At 33.8% G+C, this 15,616-nt stretch overlaps 1 protein-coding gene across 2 annotated transcripts; it reads right to left on the reverse strand.

Annotated features, from left to right (window-relative positions):
* Nucleotides 1-1,781: 1,781 nt before the first annotated feature.
* Nucleotides 1,782-15,281, reverse strand: LOC110625500 (vesicle transport protein GOT1). Of its 2 annotated transcripts, none has more exons than XM_021771114.2 (7): nucleotides 15,129-15,281; nucleotides 14,502-14,652; nucleotides 4,496-4,587; nucleotides 4,316-4,396; nucleotides 3,224-3,321; nucleotides 3,062-3,137; nucleotides 1,782-2,240 (listed from the first exon to the last, which is right to left on the reverse strand). In XM_021771114.2, exons 2-7 carry the CDS (start codon nucleotides 14,527-14,529, stop codon nucleotides 2,208-2,210), a joined length of 408 nt encoding a protein of 135 aa, XP_021626806.1. In that variant the 5' UTR covers nucleotides 14,530-14,652; nucleotides 15,129-15,281; the 3' UTR covers nucleotides 1,782-2,207. The 2 variants fall into 2 exon arrangements, with proteins under 2 accessions (XP_021626806.1, XP_021626808.1); XM_021771116.2 differs by having other exon boundaries at nucleotides 14,863-15,248.
* Between the last annotated feature and the right edge of the window lie 335 nt (nucleotides 15,282-15,616).

The raw sequence follows: 15,616 nt of genomic DNA on the forward strand, positions 1-15,616 counted from the left end.
GAAAAGATAATAAACAGAAGGTGAAGAACAACTGATTTCACCCGTTCCCAAGGAGAGCACAGAGGAGAACCAGATCTCAGAGAAAGTTCACCCAAAGTGAAAAACTTGCACTCAGTGAAATTCCCACCAATTCTCTAATCTCTAAATAACCACTAAAATGTATTTAAGGGTCAATCCGTAAATTACCCCTGAAGTGGTTAGGGAGTTTATAACTCCTAAATTTCTGCTAAAATACACCTAAAAGATATAGAGATTCTAAATTCCTAAATTACCCCTAAAAGGTATTTGAGAATGAAAATTTCTTTTCATCCTTTGTATAAGATTGTTTTGTTATTTTTATTCCTAACTCTTTAAAAAATGAAACATCTTGCAAATAATAAAGGGAATAGATCTATTATTTAATTAAAAAAATTTTAACATATAAATAAAATATTTATATTTTATTGCTTAAAGTAATGTCAAAATTACAATATCCATATTTTATTCATAATTTTTTTTAAAAAAAAATAAAACTCTATGTAAAATACATTCTCTAAAACCATCATTACTTATATTAACAGAACATAAATAAGTAATAAAATAATACAAGAGAACAAATTATTAAATCCATAAACTAATTTAATATTATTAAAATTTGAAATTTTCAATAACGACAATATTAGTAGAAAAATGCTTTAATTAAAATATTTACAAAGAAAATCTTGGATTGTAATTATTGGACAGATGGATTTAATTAATAATTTTTATAATATGGGATAGATTTGGAAAATTTTGAAAAGTACATTGTTTCTGGTAATTATCTTGACTTAATTGATAATTTTATTGGTGGAGTATAACTAAGATTATCTGAATATCATTCAGATAGTTCAGTTGAAATTGAATTGAATAAAATAAATTAAAAATTAAAATTTTAATATTTATAAAAATTAAATTAATTTTAATAAGAAATTGAATCGAATTGAATTAATAATTAATTTGATTCGATTCGATTTAATAATTTAAATTTTTAATAAATTTTTTATTTTTATACTTTATTTTTAATATTTTAAAATTTAATTAAAATATTTTAACTTTAATATGATATAATCTCAATCTCTGTATTATTGAAAATAATATATTATTATTATTATTAATAATAAGTTTGATTCAATTTTTTTTAATTTTTTCAGATCAAAATCAAAATAATTAAAATTTTTAAAATTAAAAATTAAATTAAAATGAATAAAAAATTAAATTAAAATTTTAAATTAATTCGATTTGATTAATTTTTTTAAATTGAACCGAATAATTAAAAATAAAAAAAAAATAAAAAGTGCAGTGTATAATTTTGGTAATTATATCATTTTCAATTAAAATTTTGATTGTATTAGGAAAAAGAGTGAATTATTCTAAGGGCTGTAAATTTAGATATATTTTGGCTTTTAAAAATACTTATATAGTAATAAAATTTACAACTAATGCTATTATTTTTACAACTTTTTAATTTATAACAATTTTATCATTAAAATATTATATACTTATTTTTTAAAATTTTACTTTAAAAATATTTTTTAGTCCTCAATTTTCAGATAACTAATTTTTAATTTTAAGTTATCATTTTATCCAAAAATAAACAATAAAAAGTTAGTCGACTTAAATAATAAGAGATTAATAAGTAATAGAAGATCAGTTTATTTTTTTAATTAAGAACGATTAATTCAATTATATTGACTCCAAATTAAGCTCTATAACCTTCTTTGGCCATTTCAATCCTTCCACCACCTGAGAGAGAGAGATTCATCTATAAAAATAACAATTCATCTCACAACTTATACCACATTGAGTTGAGTTAGCATTGTTATATTCAACTTTTTTTATCAAATGGTTGATCCTGCACCTCAATCAATTGTTGCAAAGCAATCACAGCAGTAACTCGAGCCGACCAGTCAACCAACCAGAAACAAAATAAAAATAAAAATAAAAAATACAAGTCATTTCAGAAACTGCTTAAGCACTGAAGAATATCCAACAGAAAAGAGGCTTGGCTTGTCTTGCTCTCCTTAATTGCTATTCACAAATCCAGTGCTTTTTCCTTTCTTGATTTCATGCAGAGACGGGCAATTGACCAGCAAAAAATCAATGAATCCCTAACCACCTCTCGACATAACTTTGGAAGAGATGCATAGAATTCAAGAACTTCATCAGAAGGGTTGGACAAAAGCAGTTCCTCAGGCAGGACTGCCTCTCAAACGATCAAGAAGCTGCAATAGTTGATAAACACTTAGATACAGCTGAACTGTAGATGAAATTATACAATAAAACGGTGATTCCATATCAAGCATTTGACGTGGAATGACAAATCAATAGTAAAATGACAAATAAGCAGTTTGAGTTATTTTAATTTTTTATAAAAAATCTGCTGATATTTATTATTTTGTTGGACTCACTGCTAGTTGGCTTTAAGAGAAATTATTTTGTTGTCCCTAAGTTATATCAACATTAACACGTCCCTCTATTTGATTCTGTTAAATTGAAAGAGGACTTATACGAGTTCACTGGCAGGACGTCAAAAATAAATTAATTTCAAATAGACACAACTTCATTTATCCAGGAATTCTTCTGCAGCTTCATTCTCATCTTAAGTCTAATAATATAAGGGAAAAATTACTATTTAGTTCCTATGGTATGGAGAAACTCACTAGTTGATTTCTCGATTTTAAAAAATACATTAAAACGATCATATGACATTTTAAAAAATTTATTAGTTAGTCGCTCCGTTAGTTTTAACCATTAAATTCTATAAAAAAAAGTCTAAAATGCCCTTAATATAGAGAGACTTAGTTTTGGACTTCCAATTTTGGCTGTTAAAATGGCCTTTTCATGCTCAAACCTCCAAAAAGCAAAGCAGGATAAAACTTCCTACAGCTGAGAATAAGCAAGTTGGATGACCTCTAATTGCCATTGCATAATTGGGTTGTTTGACAAGACCAACAAAGGAGTATGTGATTGAGATAAGTTAGTCTACACCCATGAACAAAGACTTCAAAAGTAATTGAAGAAAATAAGTATGAGTCTGACTCACCAGAACAGGATACTGTATAATCCATCCAACAACTGGAATCTGATAGAGGAACACCTTAACTGATGGCCAGAAGCCACTAAAAGAACAACATCAAAGCAACATCTTAGTCTCAGAATAGATATGTAATCCAGTTAGCAATTATGATAGATGCAAAGAACTAACCCAAAGAGAGCAATACAGCCGTATATTTCTAAGATTATACCAACTATAGGCCAGCGAACAAAGATGAAGAAAAGCCCCAGGACAAAACACACAGAGCCCTGCAGAAAAAAGGAAAATTTTAATACATCTGCCTTTCAAATGCATCCATCAAGTTTTGATGCCATTCAGAAAGGCATGTCAAATTCGTGCACATCAGCAGAATCAATAACAAAAAGAGAAGCATGTAGATTTGGTGCAATTAGACATAATGGAATCGGGTCAAATACAATTTGAATAGAACGATGGACTATTAATTCTTTCCCTTGAGCCTCACAAAGCTCAAAGCCAAAACCACTTGGGTGCCCTTTGTCTCCCCCCCTATAGATTTTTAACGCCTGCTGTGTAAAGAAAGAAAGCAGAACTTCTAGGAGCACTTCACTATGTGCCCACTCATATGTCAATGCTGCAAAATTCGTAGGATTTGATAGAGAACTAAAAGATGGAGGAGAGCAGATAATTTTTTTTTTTTTTTTTTTTGCATTGAAACAGAACTAAGAGAGAGAAGAATATCAATCTTTCAGCCAACACAATGAGATTTTCCTTTTTTCCAAAGAAAGGCCTATCTGCAAGTTTGCAAAATTGGTCAACAGGTGCCCCTCATTTGAAGTTGCAACAATTCTAGCCATCATCTAAAGGTTAGATGGTAATGGCGTGATGCACCTTTAAAACTGCTCCAAAGCTGAAAGTTATCAAGCCAGCATCAAGATATTTTGAAATTGCCAAATAGCAGTACCCTCAAATCAAAGGGAGGCAGTAAATGCAAGGTTTTAAGAATCACAGAAAAAGAGTCAAAGAAGTTTATATTGGAAGTATAAAGCAAGAGTTTCAGAGTTTCTACGTGAAATTATCCTGGAAGGACAATGGTTTTTTTGTCTTTCCCTTTAGTATCACAATATACAGTAAATATGTTTTGCATTGCTGGCTTTAAACCCCAAATCTTTCAGTAATAGCACGTCCAACATAAATCCTTATTTGGTAAATATGGAAAGACAGAAAGATCATTAGGCGATGGACAGCACTAGAAGTTCAACATTTGATTCTCCTTTCACTTACCTTGTAGTTTGCTTTGTTTGTAAAAAGATTCCAAGTAGAACGCCAACCAAGCAATATGGCTACCCCTGTTAACCAAAATATCTAATCACAAAACCCCAAAAGGTTAGAAAATTATAGCTTTTCCAGCATTCCAACAAAATAAAGTCAACAAAATTCTTAAGAGTTATAGAAAAGACTTACATTGCCTAGGGCAAGCAGACCCCTATCAAAAAACAGAAGTACACCAAGAAATGAGAAAAAGATGCCGAAGCCAATGAGACCCAATCCAATTTCTGCAAATTAAAGCCAAGGGGTCAAAGCAAGCTAGGCAAGCTAAACAATACAGCACCAAATAATTTTGCTCAGAAGTCCTATTATGCAGACAGGAAAACTTTATCACGATACCTCTATGGCTTTATCTGACATTGTATGAAGAACTATATAGGAGTGAGTGAATATCAGGTTTATAGAAGTTATTGAACTTTGTCATATATATATCTATAAACACATACTAAAATAGCAAAAACAAACTTTATTGTCAAGTCATATGGTATAAGGAGCAAAGACTGTATATACTTGGAGCTTGGCAAACTCAGTGATATCAGGAAAATTAACCCCTCAAACCAAGGTGGACAAACCCAGTGGCATGCAAATCCCTCCTAATCACGCAATCAGTAACAAGAGTGATACCAAGATTCCAGGCCTTTACTTCTGTTGACTTATTCACTGATTCTAGCTGATTCTAGGGATATGATTTGATTTGATTACGAATCTTAATTATCTTTGTAATTATTATTTGATTATTTGCTTTCTGTTTAGATATAATTCTTTATTTATAAATAGTCATGTAGACCAATTATAAAGATTTAGAGTGAAATATAAGAATACTCTAAATTTTTTCAAAATTCTTCATGGTATCAAAGCCTTTTTCCTGATTTTAGACCTCAAATTCAATTTTTCCTCTTTAGGGTTTCAGAACCCTAGATCTACCTTTTTGGTACTAACCCATCTAGGAGCCTTTTCTCCTCTCACTGCCGACACCACGAGAATCGCTGGACTGTCGCTGGCCGATCGCCAGCTCTGACATTGGAAAAACCTGTGCGTGAGGCTCACGCGCCTCCTTTTCCCGGTGCGTGTCCCATCGCTTCCCGACGCGTGACCCATCGCCTGACCCTGCTTTGCCGCTCCGATCACTCCGGCGACAATTCTGACCATCTTTCCGACCTTCCCGTGCTGCTACCCGGTCTTTTGGTGAATCGATTGGACTCTCTTGTGTGTGCCTTGGATACCTCCTATTCTGTCACAGTTCATAAACCTTTACCATGGCAGAAGGTAAAAGAGTCTCGATTCCTAACTCTGATTAGTCATCCTCCAGTGCCACATCTAACTTTGTAAAGTCAGGTAATATTCCATGGATTATCGATTCTGATATGAACATACACATGACAGGCTCTTCTAAAGACTTTCTCAATTATTTTCCTTCTCTAACCAAAGATAGTATCATAATTACTGATAGCTCTTTTACTCCCACATTTGGAACATATTCTGTTATTTGCACATCCAACATTAAATTATCATCTGTCCTCCATGTTCTCCACTTTCCTGTCAGCCTTTTATCTGTCAATACTATCACCAATGCCCTTAACTGTAAAATTGAATTTTTTTCCTGATCCTTGTATTATTAGGGATTTTCGCACAGGGAAGAGGATTGGCAATAGCAGGCTGCATGATGGCTTATATATGTTGGAGGGTGATCCAGATTCTTCGATATCTCAAGCCTATTTTGGAGAAAATAAGGATATCAATCAGGAAATAATACAGTGGCACAGACGGTTAGGGCATCCATCTTTTTTTGTCTTAGAAAAACTTTATCCTAATTTGTTTGCTAGAACTCAAGTTGATTCGCTATTTCGTGATGCTTGTGAGTATGCTAAATACACTAGAACATCCTATCCTTTGAGTCATAATAAAAGTCAAATTCCTTTCGTGACTATTCATTCTGATATTTGGGAGCCTACTCAAACTGTCTTCTTGTCTGGTAATCGATGGTTTGTCACCTTTATTGATTGTTGCACTCGAATGACTTGGGTCTATTTGATTAAAGCTAAAAGTGATGTCTTTTCTTGTTTTCAATCATTTCATAAGATGGTTTGTACTCAATTTGATACTAAGGAGAAAATTTTGAGAACTGACAATGGAAGAGAATAATGGATAGTAGTTTTTCTGCTTATTTGGAGAGTAATGGGATAGTATATCAGACTAGTTGTCCTTATACTAGTGCTCAAAATGGCGTTGCTGAGAGAAAAAATAGGCATCTATTCAGGGTATTAAATAACGGCCGTTATGTAACGTAACGGCCGTTATGTAACGTAACGGCCGTTATGTAACGGTATCAAGGGGGGTCGTTACCCGTTAGGCCGTTACCCAACACCCCTCCTTGAATTGCGTCCGTAACAGCCGTTACCGACAGTGTTGTAACGGTAACGGCCGTTACTTTATCCCAACACAAGATTCAGAATTCAGAGAATATATTCAGGCCAGCTATGCATTGAATTTGACCACTTTTGTCCCTCTTCTCCAGCAACCAGCACAGCAGAAACCCAGGTACTCATTTTGCAACTAAAATTTCCAACTTTCTCTTCCTTTTCTCTCAAATATCTCAATCTCAAGCTTCCCTAAACATTTCTCATTTACAATTACAAGCTTAAATCTACCATTAACTACCTTATTTCAAGGCAATTTCTTCTAAAAGGTGAGTTAATTTTTCTGTGTAACTTTACTTTCAGAATTCAGAGTTGCTGTATTTTTTTTTTTTAATTTTTGTAGATTAAATTTGTAGTTTTGGGTTAAAAATATACTTTGAGCTATTAATTTGTCCGATCTATAAAGATTGTATGGTTTTTGTTAGTTTAGACTATTTTTCAGAAATTATTATGAAATTAAATTAATTTTAGTTGCTATATTTTATTTTTGTTTCATTTTTGTGGATTAAAGTGTTAAATTTAAGTTAAATTAATAGTGTATTTTTACTTTCAGAATTTAGAGGAATAAGAGCTGCTGTATTTTTTTTAAAAAAAATTTTGTAGATTAAATTTGTAGTTTTGAGTTAAAAATATACTTTGAGGCTATTAATTTGTCCGATCTATGAATTATATGGTTTTTGTTAGTTTAGTTTAGACTATTTTTCAGAAATTATTATGAAATTAAATTATTTTTAGTTTCTATATTTTTTTTGTTTAATTTTTATTGATTAAAGTGTTAGTTTTGAGTTAAATTAATAGTGGTAGAATAAAACTTGTAGTTTGACAATTAAAAATTTCATATTTATATAATTTGTGTTAAATAGAACTTAATGTATGGAGTTAGATTAAAATTAAAATATTAGTTATGAAAAAAAATATTTGCCTTCCATGTATTTGACATTTGATATCTTTTAATTTTTATGGACACTTATTAAACATTTGTATTGAAAATGCCTCGTGGAAGTGGTTCTGGTTCTACTCAAGGGGGTGGTAAACCAAGTGAAGATATTGGGTGGAAGTTTGCAACACCTACAGGGAAAAAAGGAGAACTGATTTGTAATTTGTAATTTTTGTGGGAGAAAAGTCACAGGTGGAATAACAAGATTGAAGTTGCACTTGGTTAACATACCTGGTCAAATTGCAGGTTGTCAGAAAGTTTCTTCCCAAGTTAAGAAGGATATGGCCGTTGTCCTGAAAGAATACCAATTAGCTAAAAAGGATAAAGAAAAAAGAGAAAGAGAATTAGAAGAAGAAATTATGAATATAAATAGAATCGAAGATGATGAAGAGGAGGAGGAGGAGGACATCGAAATGGAAATGGCGAGACGGGCGAGCATGAGACAGTTGGAAGAAGATGAATTTAGAAGGAGAACTGGATCTAGATTTGATGTTGGTGGTAGTAGCAAACAAGTGTTGGGTCGTTCTGCTACTACACGTGAGAGAGGTAGAGAAGCACAAAGATATGCAGAAGTATCTACACCGGCATCTCGGTTGGCTGTCACAGAAGTTGAGATAGAGAGAAGCAGAGCCCAACAAAAGCAACCAAAGTTAAAAACTAAATGACTAAATGGTTGAAGACACAGAAGGAGAAAATGTTGAAAGCATTTGGAAATTTTGTTATACATAATAGGCTTCCCTTCAGTATTGTTCAGTCACCGTAGACAAAGCCACTTTTAAGAACAGCAGCAGAAATCGGGCCTAATGTATCTCCACCTAGTGCTTATGAAATTGCAGAAGTTTATATGAAAAATGAGTACAATGAGATGAAAAAATATATAGCCTCATTTGATGGAATATGGAAGGAGAGGGGAGTTACTATAATGTGTGATGGTTGGAGTGGGCCAACACGTATGAGTATAGTAAATTTCCTTGTCTACTCAAACAGAGGCACAGTGTTCCACAAGTCTATTAATGCATCCGATGTGGAACACAAAGATGGAGAATACTATTTTAAAATTATGAAAGAAGTAGTGGAAGAAATAGGCCCTCAAAAAGTTGTACAAGTGGTAACGGACAACGAAGCTGCCATTAAATTAGGAGGGAAGAAACTGATGGAGAAATTCCCTAATCTATATTGGACTACTTGTAGTGCTCATTGTATTGATTTGATTTTGGAAGATATTGGAAAGAAGAGTGAAAAAAATAATTGACCAAGCCAAGGTAATTACCCAATTTATTTATAATCATAATTGGGTAGTCAATTATATGAAGAAATTCACGGACAATAGAGATATTATTCGACCTGGCATCACTAGATTTGCCACAAATTTCATTGCTTTAGAGTTTATTGTTCGTTATAGGGTGGGGCTAAGGAATATGTTCGAATCGGAGCAATGGATGATGAGTAAATATGGACAAGCAACAAGTGGTCCAGCGCATGAAGCAAAGAAAATTGTGCTTGGATTAGGCAGCGAGGGCACAACAAATAATGAAAGTTCAAGAACCTCTCCTGAAGGTTTTAAGATTAGTTGACGGGGATGACAAGCCAACAATGGGATTTATATACGAGGCAATGGAGCGAGCAAAGTTGGCTATTCAAAAAAATTCCAGAAGCTATTTGGAATATTGGAGAATAATCGATCATAGATGAAATTTTCAATTGCATCATGACTTACATGCCGCTGGTAAGAACATTGTATTATAATTTAATAGTTTAGAAAATTAAATTGTTAAATTAAGAGATAACTTATTATCTATCTTCATATTTTATTTTGCAGGATATTTTCTAAATCCTCAATATCAATATGGCCCACATGATATTGGAAATGATAATGAGATCATGTTGGGTCTCAAAAATGTGATTCAACGTCTAGAGGGGGATTTAGTAAATCAAGGAAAAGCATTAAATCAAGTAAGTAACAAGCTAATTCTCAAGTGTTACTATGTTAGTGTAGTTGAAGGCTTGAAGTTCGAACTATTACTTTTGAACTTGAAGTTAACTTACTGGAATTTGGAACATGTAGGCCTTACTTTTTCGAGACAAAATAGAGAGTTTTGGAACAGCTTTGGCGCAAAAAGCAATTAAGTTCACTAATCCAAGTACCAAGTTTATAAAATAAGTATAAATTATTTTTGTTCATTCATTTTTATACAACTACGTTCATTAAAATAATAAAAATTTAAAAATATTTTGCAGCTGAGTGGTGGATTAATTATGGAGAAAGTGCTCCTGAGTTGAGAAAAATCGCTATTAAAGTAGCGAGTCAAACAACTTCGGCTTCAAACTGCGAGAGAAATTGGAGCTCATTTTCACTCATTCACACAAAGACAAGAAACAGATTGAAATATCAAAAATTACATGCACTTGTCTTTGTGCACTACAACATAAGGCTGAAAATTAGAAATGTGACAAGAAAAAGCCAATAGGAGTTAGACAAGAGTTACGTTCCAATTAATTTGGATTATATTTTTGAAGAAGATGATCCGTTAAACTCTTGGTTAGAGGAAAGGGAATCTCCATTGCTTGATGGGCAACCAAATCCATGGTTGGATGATGAAGAGTCGGGTAATGCTCCATCACAGTCTGAATCTGCCACTCAAACTCAAGGACAACAAGGTGTTGCTGGTGATGATGATTCTTTTATTTTATCCAGCTCTAGTAGTGATGATGATGATGGTGGTGGTGATCAAGGAGGAGGAACCACAGTTGAAGGAGGTGGTAGTCGTAGTTCACAAGATCCACCTAGTCCAAGACAAAGTGGAATTAGAATTGCTTCTGAACCATCTCCAATGCGTACATATCAAAGATCACGAGGCTCTCATAGTTCTGGTACTGGTGGTGCTGAAACATCCCAAACAAGGGGTAAGAGTGTTGCATATGAGGAGGAGGAGTCAATTGATTCATTAAATTATGGATACGACACTGGCACATATAATCCAAATTTTATGTATAGTGATGGACCTGGTGGTAGCTCATCATCTAAAGATACTTCATCAAATTATGGGTTCCATAGCCAATTTAGAGGGGTGCCATATCCAACAAATTATCCTCCTGCATATTCATATGACCCCTTATCAGGAGCAGAGTCAGCTTTATCATACCCTCAGCCAACTTATGGTGACCCTAATGATATTATGGATGGTGGTTCCTTATTTAGTTTTGATCCACAGCAATACTATCAACATCAGCAGCATCACCTTAATAATCAAAGCTCAGCAAGCCAAAGTCAAGACCAACAAGAAACTGCACGACATTCTTTTTTGTGGTAGTGAGGTTGGTAATTTCCTATATGATATTTAATTTAAGCTAAATAGTATATATTTGATATATTTATATTTATTATATATTTGTATACATTATTCTGAATTAAATCTATTGATATCATATCATTTTATGAACTTTGCAAATTGATTTGAAAAATTTGCATAGCACCAGGCCGTTACCGTTACGTTACGGCTGTTACAGACCTGTTTCCGTTACCCGCGACCGCGGCCTCGAACCCGGCCGCAATCGCAATTTAAAACCATACATCTATTGAAAATAGCTCGATCTCTTATGTTCACCATGAATTTACCCAAACCATATTGGGGAGATGCAATCCTTGCATCGGCTTATCTTATCAATAGAATGCCTCTCAAGACCCTTAATTTTATGAGTCCTTTGGCGGTTCTACAAGGTAAGAATTCATAAGTTGTTCTACCAAAAATATTTGGGTGTGTTTGCTTTGTCCATATTAGGAAGGCAGGAAAAGTGGATCCCAAGGCCCTTAAATGTGTGTTTGTTGGGTATTCTCCAACACAAAAAGGATACAAGTGTTATCGCCCTCATTCTAGAAAATACTTAGTCAGTATGGATGTTACCTTCCGAGAAACTGAACCCTACTTCAGTACCACCCATTCACCTCTTCAGGGGGAGAATAATGAGCAAGAAGAGGTGACCGAATTTTGTGATTCTGAATGATATGGTACAACTAGAGAGTTTGAGTTCTAGTAGACAGGCGGGAGATATCCAATCAGGAAGAGAGAATTGGTCGTTTGGACAAGCCAGATTTGAGAAGGTATTCGAGGAGAGACAAGGCAGAAAAAGCCATTATGCAGTCTACTCAGAGTCAAGAATCTTCTTCTAGTGAGTTACCCAATCAAGAATCTTCCTCTGGTGAGTTACCCACAACTCTTGAATGCTCCAATGACTTAGATAAACGTATTGCACAAAGAAAATGGGTCAGATCTTGTACTAAACACTCTATTTCTAACTTCATTTCTTATGAATTCTTGTCTCCTTCCTATAAAGCCTTTGCCTTGTCTATTTCCTCTGTGTCTATTCCACAGGATTGGAAGAAAGCTCTTGCAGATCCTAAATGGAAGGGAGCAATGATTGAAGAGATGAAAGCATTGGCTAAAAATGAGACATGGGAGCTTGTTACTCTCCCACCTGGAGAGAAACTCGTTGGTTGTAAATGGGTGTTCACAATGAAACACAAAGTTGATGGCACAATTGAACGGTCTAAGGCTAGATTGGTTGCTAAAGGATTCACCCAAACTTATGGAGTAGATTACCAAGAGACATTTGTCCTGGTTGCAAAAATGAATTCAATCAGAGTTTTATTATCTTGCGCAGCCAACTTGGACTGGAACTTGTAACAGTTTGATGTGAAGAATGCTTTCCTTCATGGAGATTTAGAGGAAAAAGTGTTCATGGAAATTCCTTCTGGGTTCGCTGATGAGAAGACACAAGGAAAGGTGTGCAGGTTAAAAAAGTCTTTGTATGGGCTAAAACAATCTCCCAGAGCTTGGTTTGACAGGTTTAGCAGAGCCATGATGTCCTTTGGTTACTAACAAAGCAATGTTGATCACACTCTGTTTATCAAACATCACAAGAGTAAGATCACCCTTCTTATTTTGTATGTTGATGATATAGTGGTGACAGGTGATGACAAAGAGGAAATGGCTCAACTAAAGAGGTTGTTGACTCAGGAATTTGAAATCAAAAATCTAGGAAAACTGCAATATTTCCTAGGTATCGAGGTAGCTAGATTAGAAAAAGGAATTTTCATCTTCCAAAGAAAGTACATTCTGGATCTTTTGGAAGAAACTGGTATGATGGGGTGTAAACCAGCAGAATCTCCCATTGAAAGTAATCACAAGCTGGAAGCAGAAACTGATGAGTCCGTGGATATTGGAAGATACCAGAGATTGGTAGGAAGGTTGATTTATCTCTCACACACTCAACCGGATATAGCCTATGCTGTTAGCTTAGTCAGCCAATTCATGCATGACCCACGGAAGACTCATATGCAGGCTGTACTTCGCATCTTGAGATACCTAAAGTCTGCACCAGAGAAAAGGCTTCTTTACTCCAAACATGGTCACCTCCAAGTTGAAACTTTTACAAATGCAGATTGGGCAAGATCTCTCAATGACGGGAGATCCATCTCTGACTACTGTACAGTTGTGGGAGGGAACCTTGTTACCTGGAGGAGCAAAAAACAAAGTGTTGTTGTTCAGTCAACTGCTGAAGCAGAATACAGAACAATGGCCCAAAGTGTGTGTGAACTCTTATGGTTGCAGAAGTTATTGATGGAGTTGAGGTTGCTCGAGAGAGACAAGATAACTTTGTATTGTGACAATAAAGCTGCTATAAGTATAGTACAAAATCCAGTCCAACATGACCGGACGAAACACATTGAAATTGATCGGCACTTCATAAAAGAAAAATTAACAGACCGTGTCTTGAGCCTAGTTCATGTGACTTCTACTGGGCAACTTGCGGATGTGTTTACTAAAGGACTCAACAACAAAATCTACCATATTCTGATTTGCAAGTTGAGCATGTGCGACATTTTTACACCAACTTGAGGGGGAGTGTTGGCTTATTTACTGATCCTAGCTGATTCTAGAGATATGTTTTGATTTGATTAGGATCTTTAATTATCTCTGTAATTATTATTTGATTATTTGCTTCCTGTTTAGATATAATTCTTTGTGTATAAATAGTCATGTAAACCAATTGTAAAGATTAAGAGTGAAATACAAGAATACTCTAACTTTTCCCAAAATTCTTCAACTTAAAAAGATTATTTTCTTCTTCAATTTTATATTCCACTAGTGATTCCATCAACTGCCATGTTTCTTCTTTTCACAAGCAAGAATTACTTATCATGACCTTATTTACCCTTTAAGAATTTCTGTTCTCATTTTCTTTCCCGGTGTATCTTATATATGCCTTCTCAGAATATTAGAATTTAATACCACTCATTGCTAATATGTGCAGTCAAGCTTCATAGATATTATTAGAGAATCCAACCCAAGAACTTAAGTAGCAGGTGGATAGTGTCAAATGATACATAAGTTCATAGCAAGCTTTGTACTTTTCTTGCATATATAATGTATTAGATTAATAAACTAAACCCTGCTCTCCAATGCAAATACAAGAAATATACTAGAGAAAAGGAATAAACAAGCATAGAAAAAGTGAAATATTAATACATGATCACCTTATCAAAAATTCACAGCTAAATAGAATACTGACTAGTGATTACTTAGAAGTTAAAAGCATTACAGATAAAACAACATCTGGAAATTTATGCCGCATGAAACCCTAAAAAATTAAGCATACCAAATCAAAAGAATTTTTGTTTTAAAAGAAGTAAGAGAACATAAAGATGATATTATTAAGTATATGCACCCACACAAACATGCACTTAATAAGGGCGAGAGAGAGGGGGGGGTGCATATGAAGGACTCACTCTTTTGTTCATTTAGTTCATAGGCCATCTGGATGATTGTATGAACACCCTTTCTTTCAACAAAATATGAAGAATTTCAGAGAATTTGTCAGTCAGGTTCGCAGTGACACTCTCTTTGATATGGAGAAAATAGGAATCACCTTATTAAAAGCTGCAAAAAGAAAAATTGGGAGCTTAGTAAGTAACAGCACAAGAATGAATCACCAATCAAGGTTGCTTACTTATTTGAAGCCTCAAAAGATACCATCAATCAAAAGCCACAACACGGCTATACAACAAAGTACTCAAATCCAAGCAAGTAACTTCAGCTAAACTTTACACATGTATATACAAAAATAACCAAAGTAAACAAAGAATTAACCTGTTTGGGCGGCAAGAAACAAAAGAAAGAAAAAGGGGGGAAAGACAAACGACATGAAAGGACAAACATTGAATTCAGCTTCTTGTTCATAAGCAATCGAGAAAAAAGAAATTAAAAAAATGCCCACTGAATTATTCCCATCCGAGAAGGCATTGATATAAATTCAAAGTTAAATTGTAACAAAAAATTGAAGGAGACAGAAGCAATGCAGAAATTGAGTGAATGGAGGGGAAAAAAAGCGTAGAGAGAAATAGAAAGGAGCTTGCCAGTTAACAGATCCCAGGAATCAACAATGGAATGAAGGAGCTAGTCACCGGTTCAGCAACTGTGTAAAACGTCTTCTTCTCTCCTTCGAATTCATGGCTTCATTTCGAAGGGTGGTACTACTACGGACTACATCTGTTCATCTCTGATTCGAGTAGGCCCAATCCCGCATAGTGTTTTCTTCCTTTGTATGTGATCTCATCGGCCCAGCCCTAACCCTAATTCATAATCAGTTAGTTAAAAAATTTTAAAAATTCTGCTTAAAAAGTAAATAAAGCTAAAATTAAATACAACCGTTAGGAGTCTGTTTGATATTTTTTTTGAAATTATCTTGAAAATATATATATTAAATATATTAATTTTTAAATATTAAAAATTATTTTAAATTTTAATTTAATATATTTAATTATAAAAGTATGTTAAAATTGATATTGAAACTAAAAAATATATATTAGGTATTGAATTCTTTTATTTTTAAATTGTAAAAAAA

Source organism: Manihot esculenta, chromosome 11, assembly GCF_001659605.2.
Source record: "Manihot esculenta cultivar AM560-2 chromosome 11, M.esculenta_v8, whole genome shotgun sequence".
In the NCBI taxonomy this organism is placed as follows: domain Eukaryota; kingdom Viridiplantae; phylum Streptophyta; class Magnoliopsida; order Malpighiales; family Euphorbiaceae; genus Manihot; species Manihot esculenta.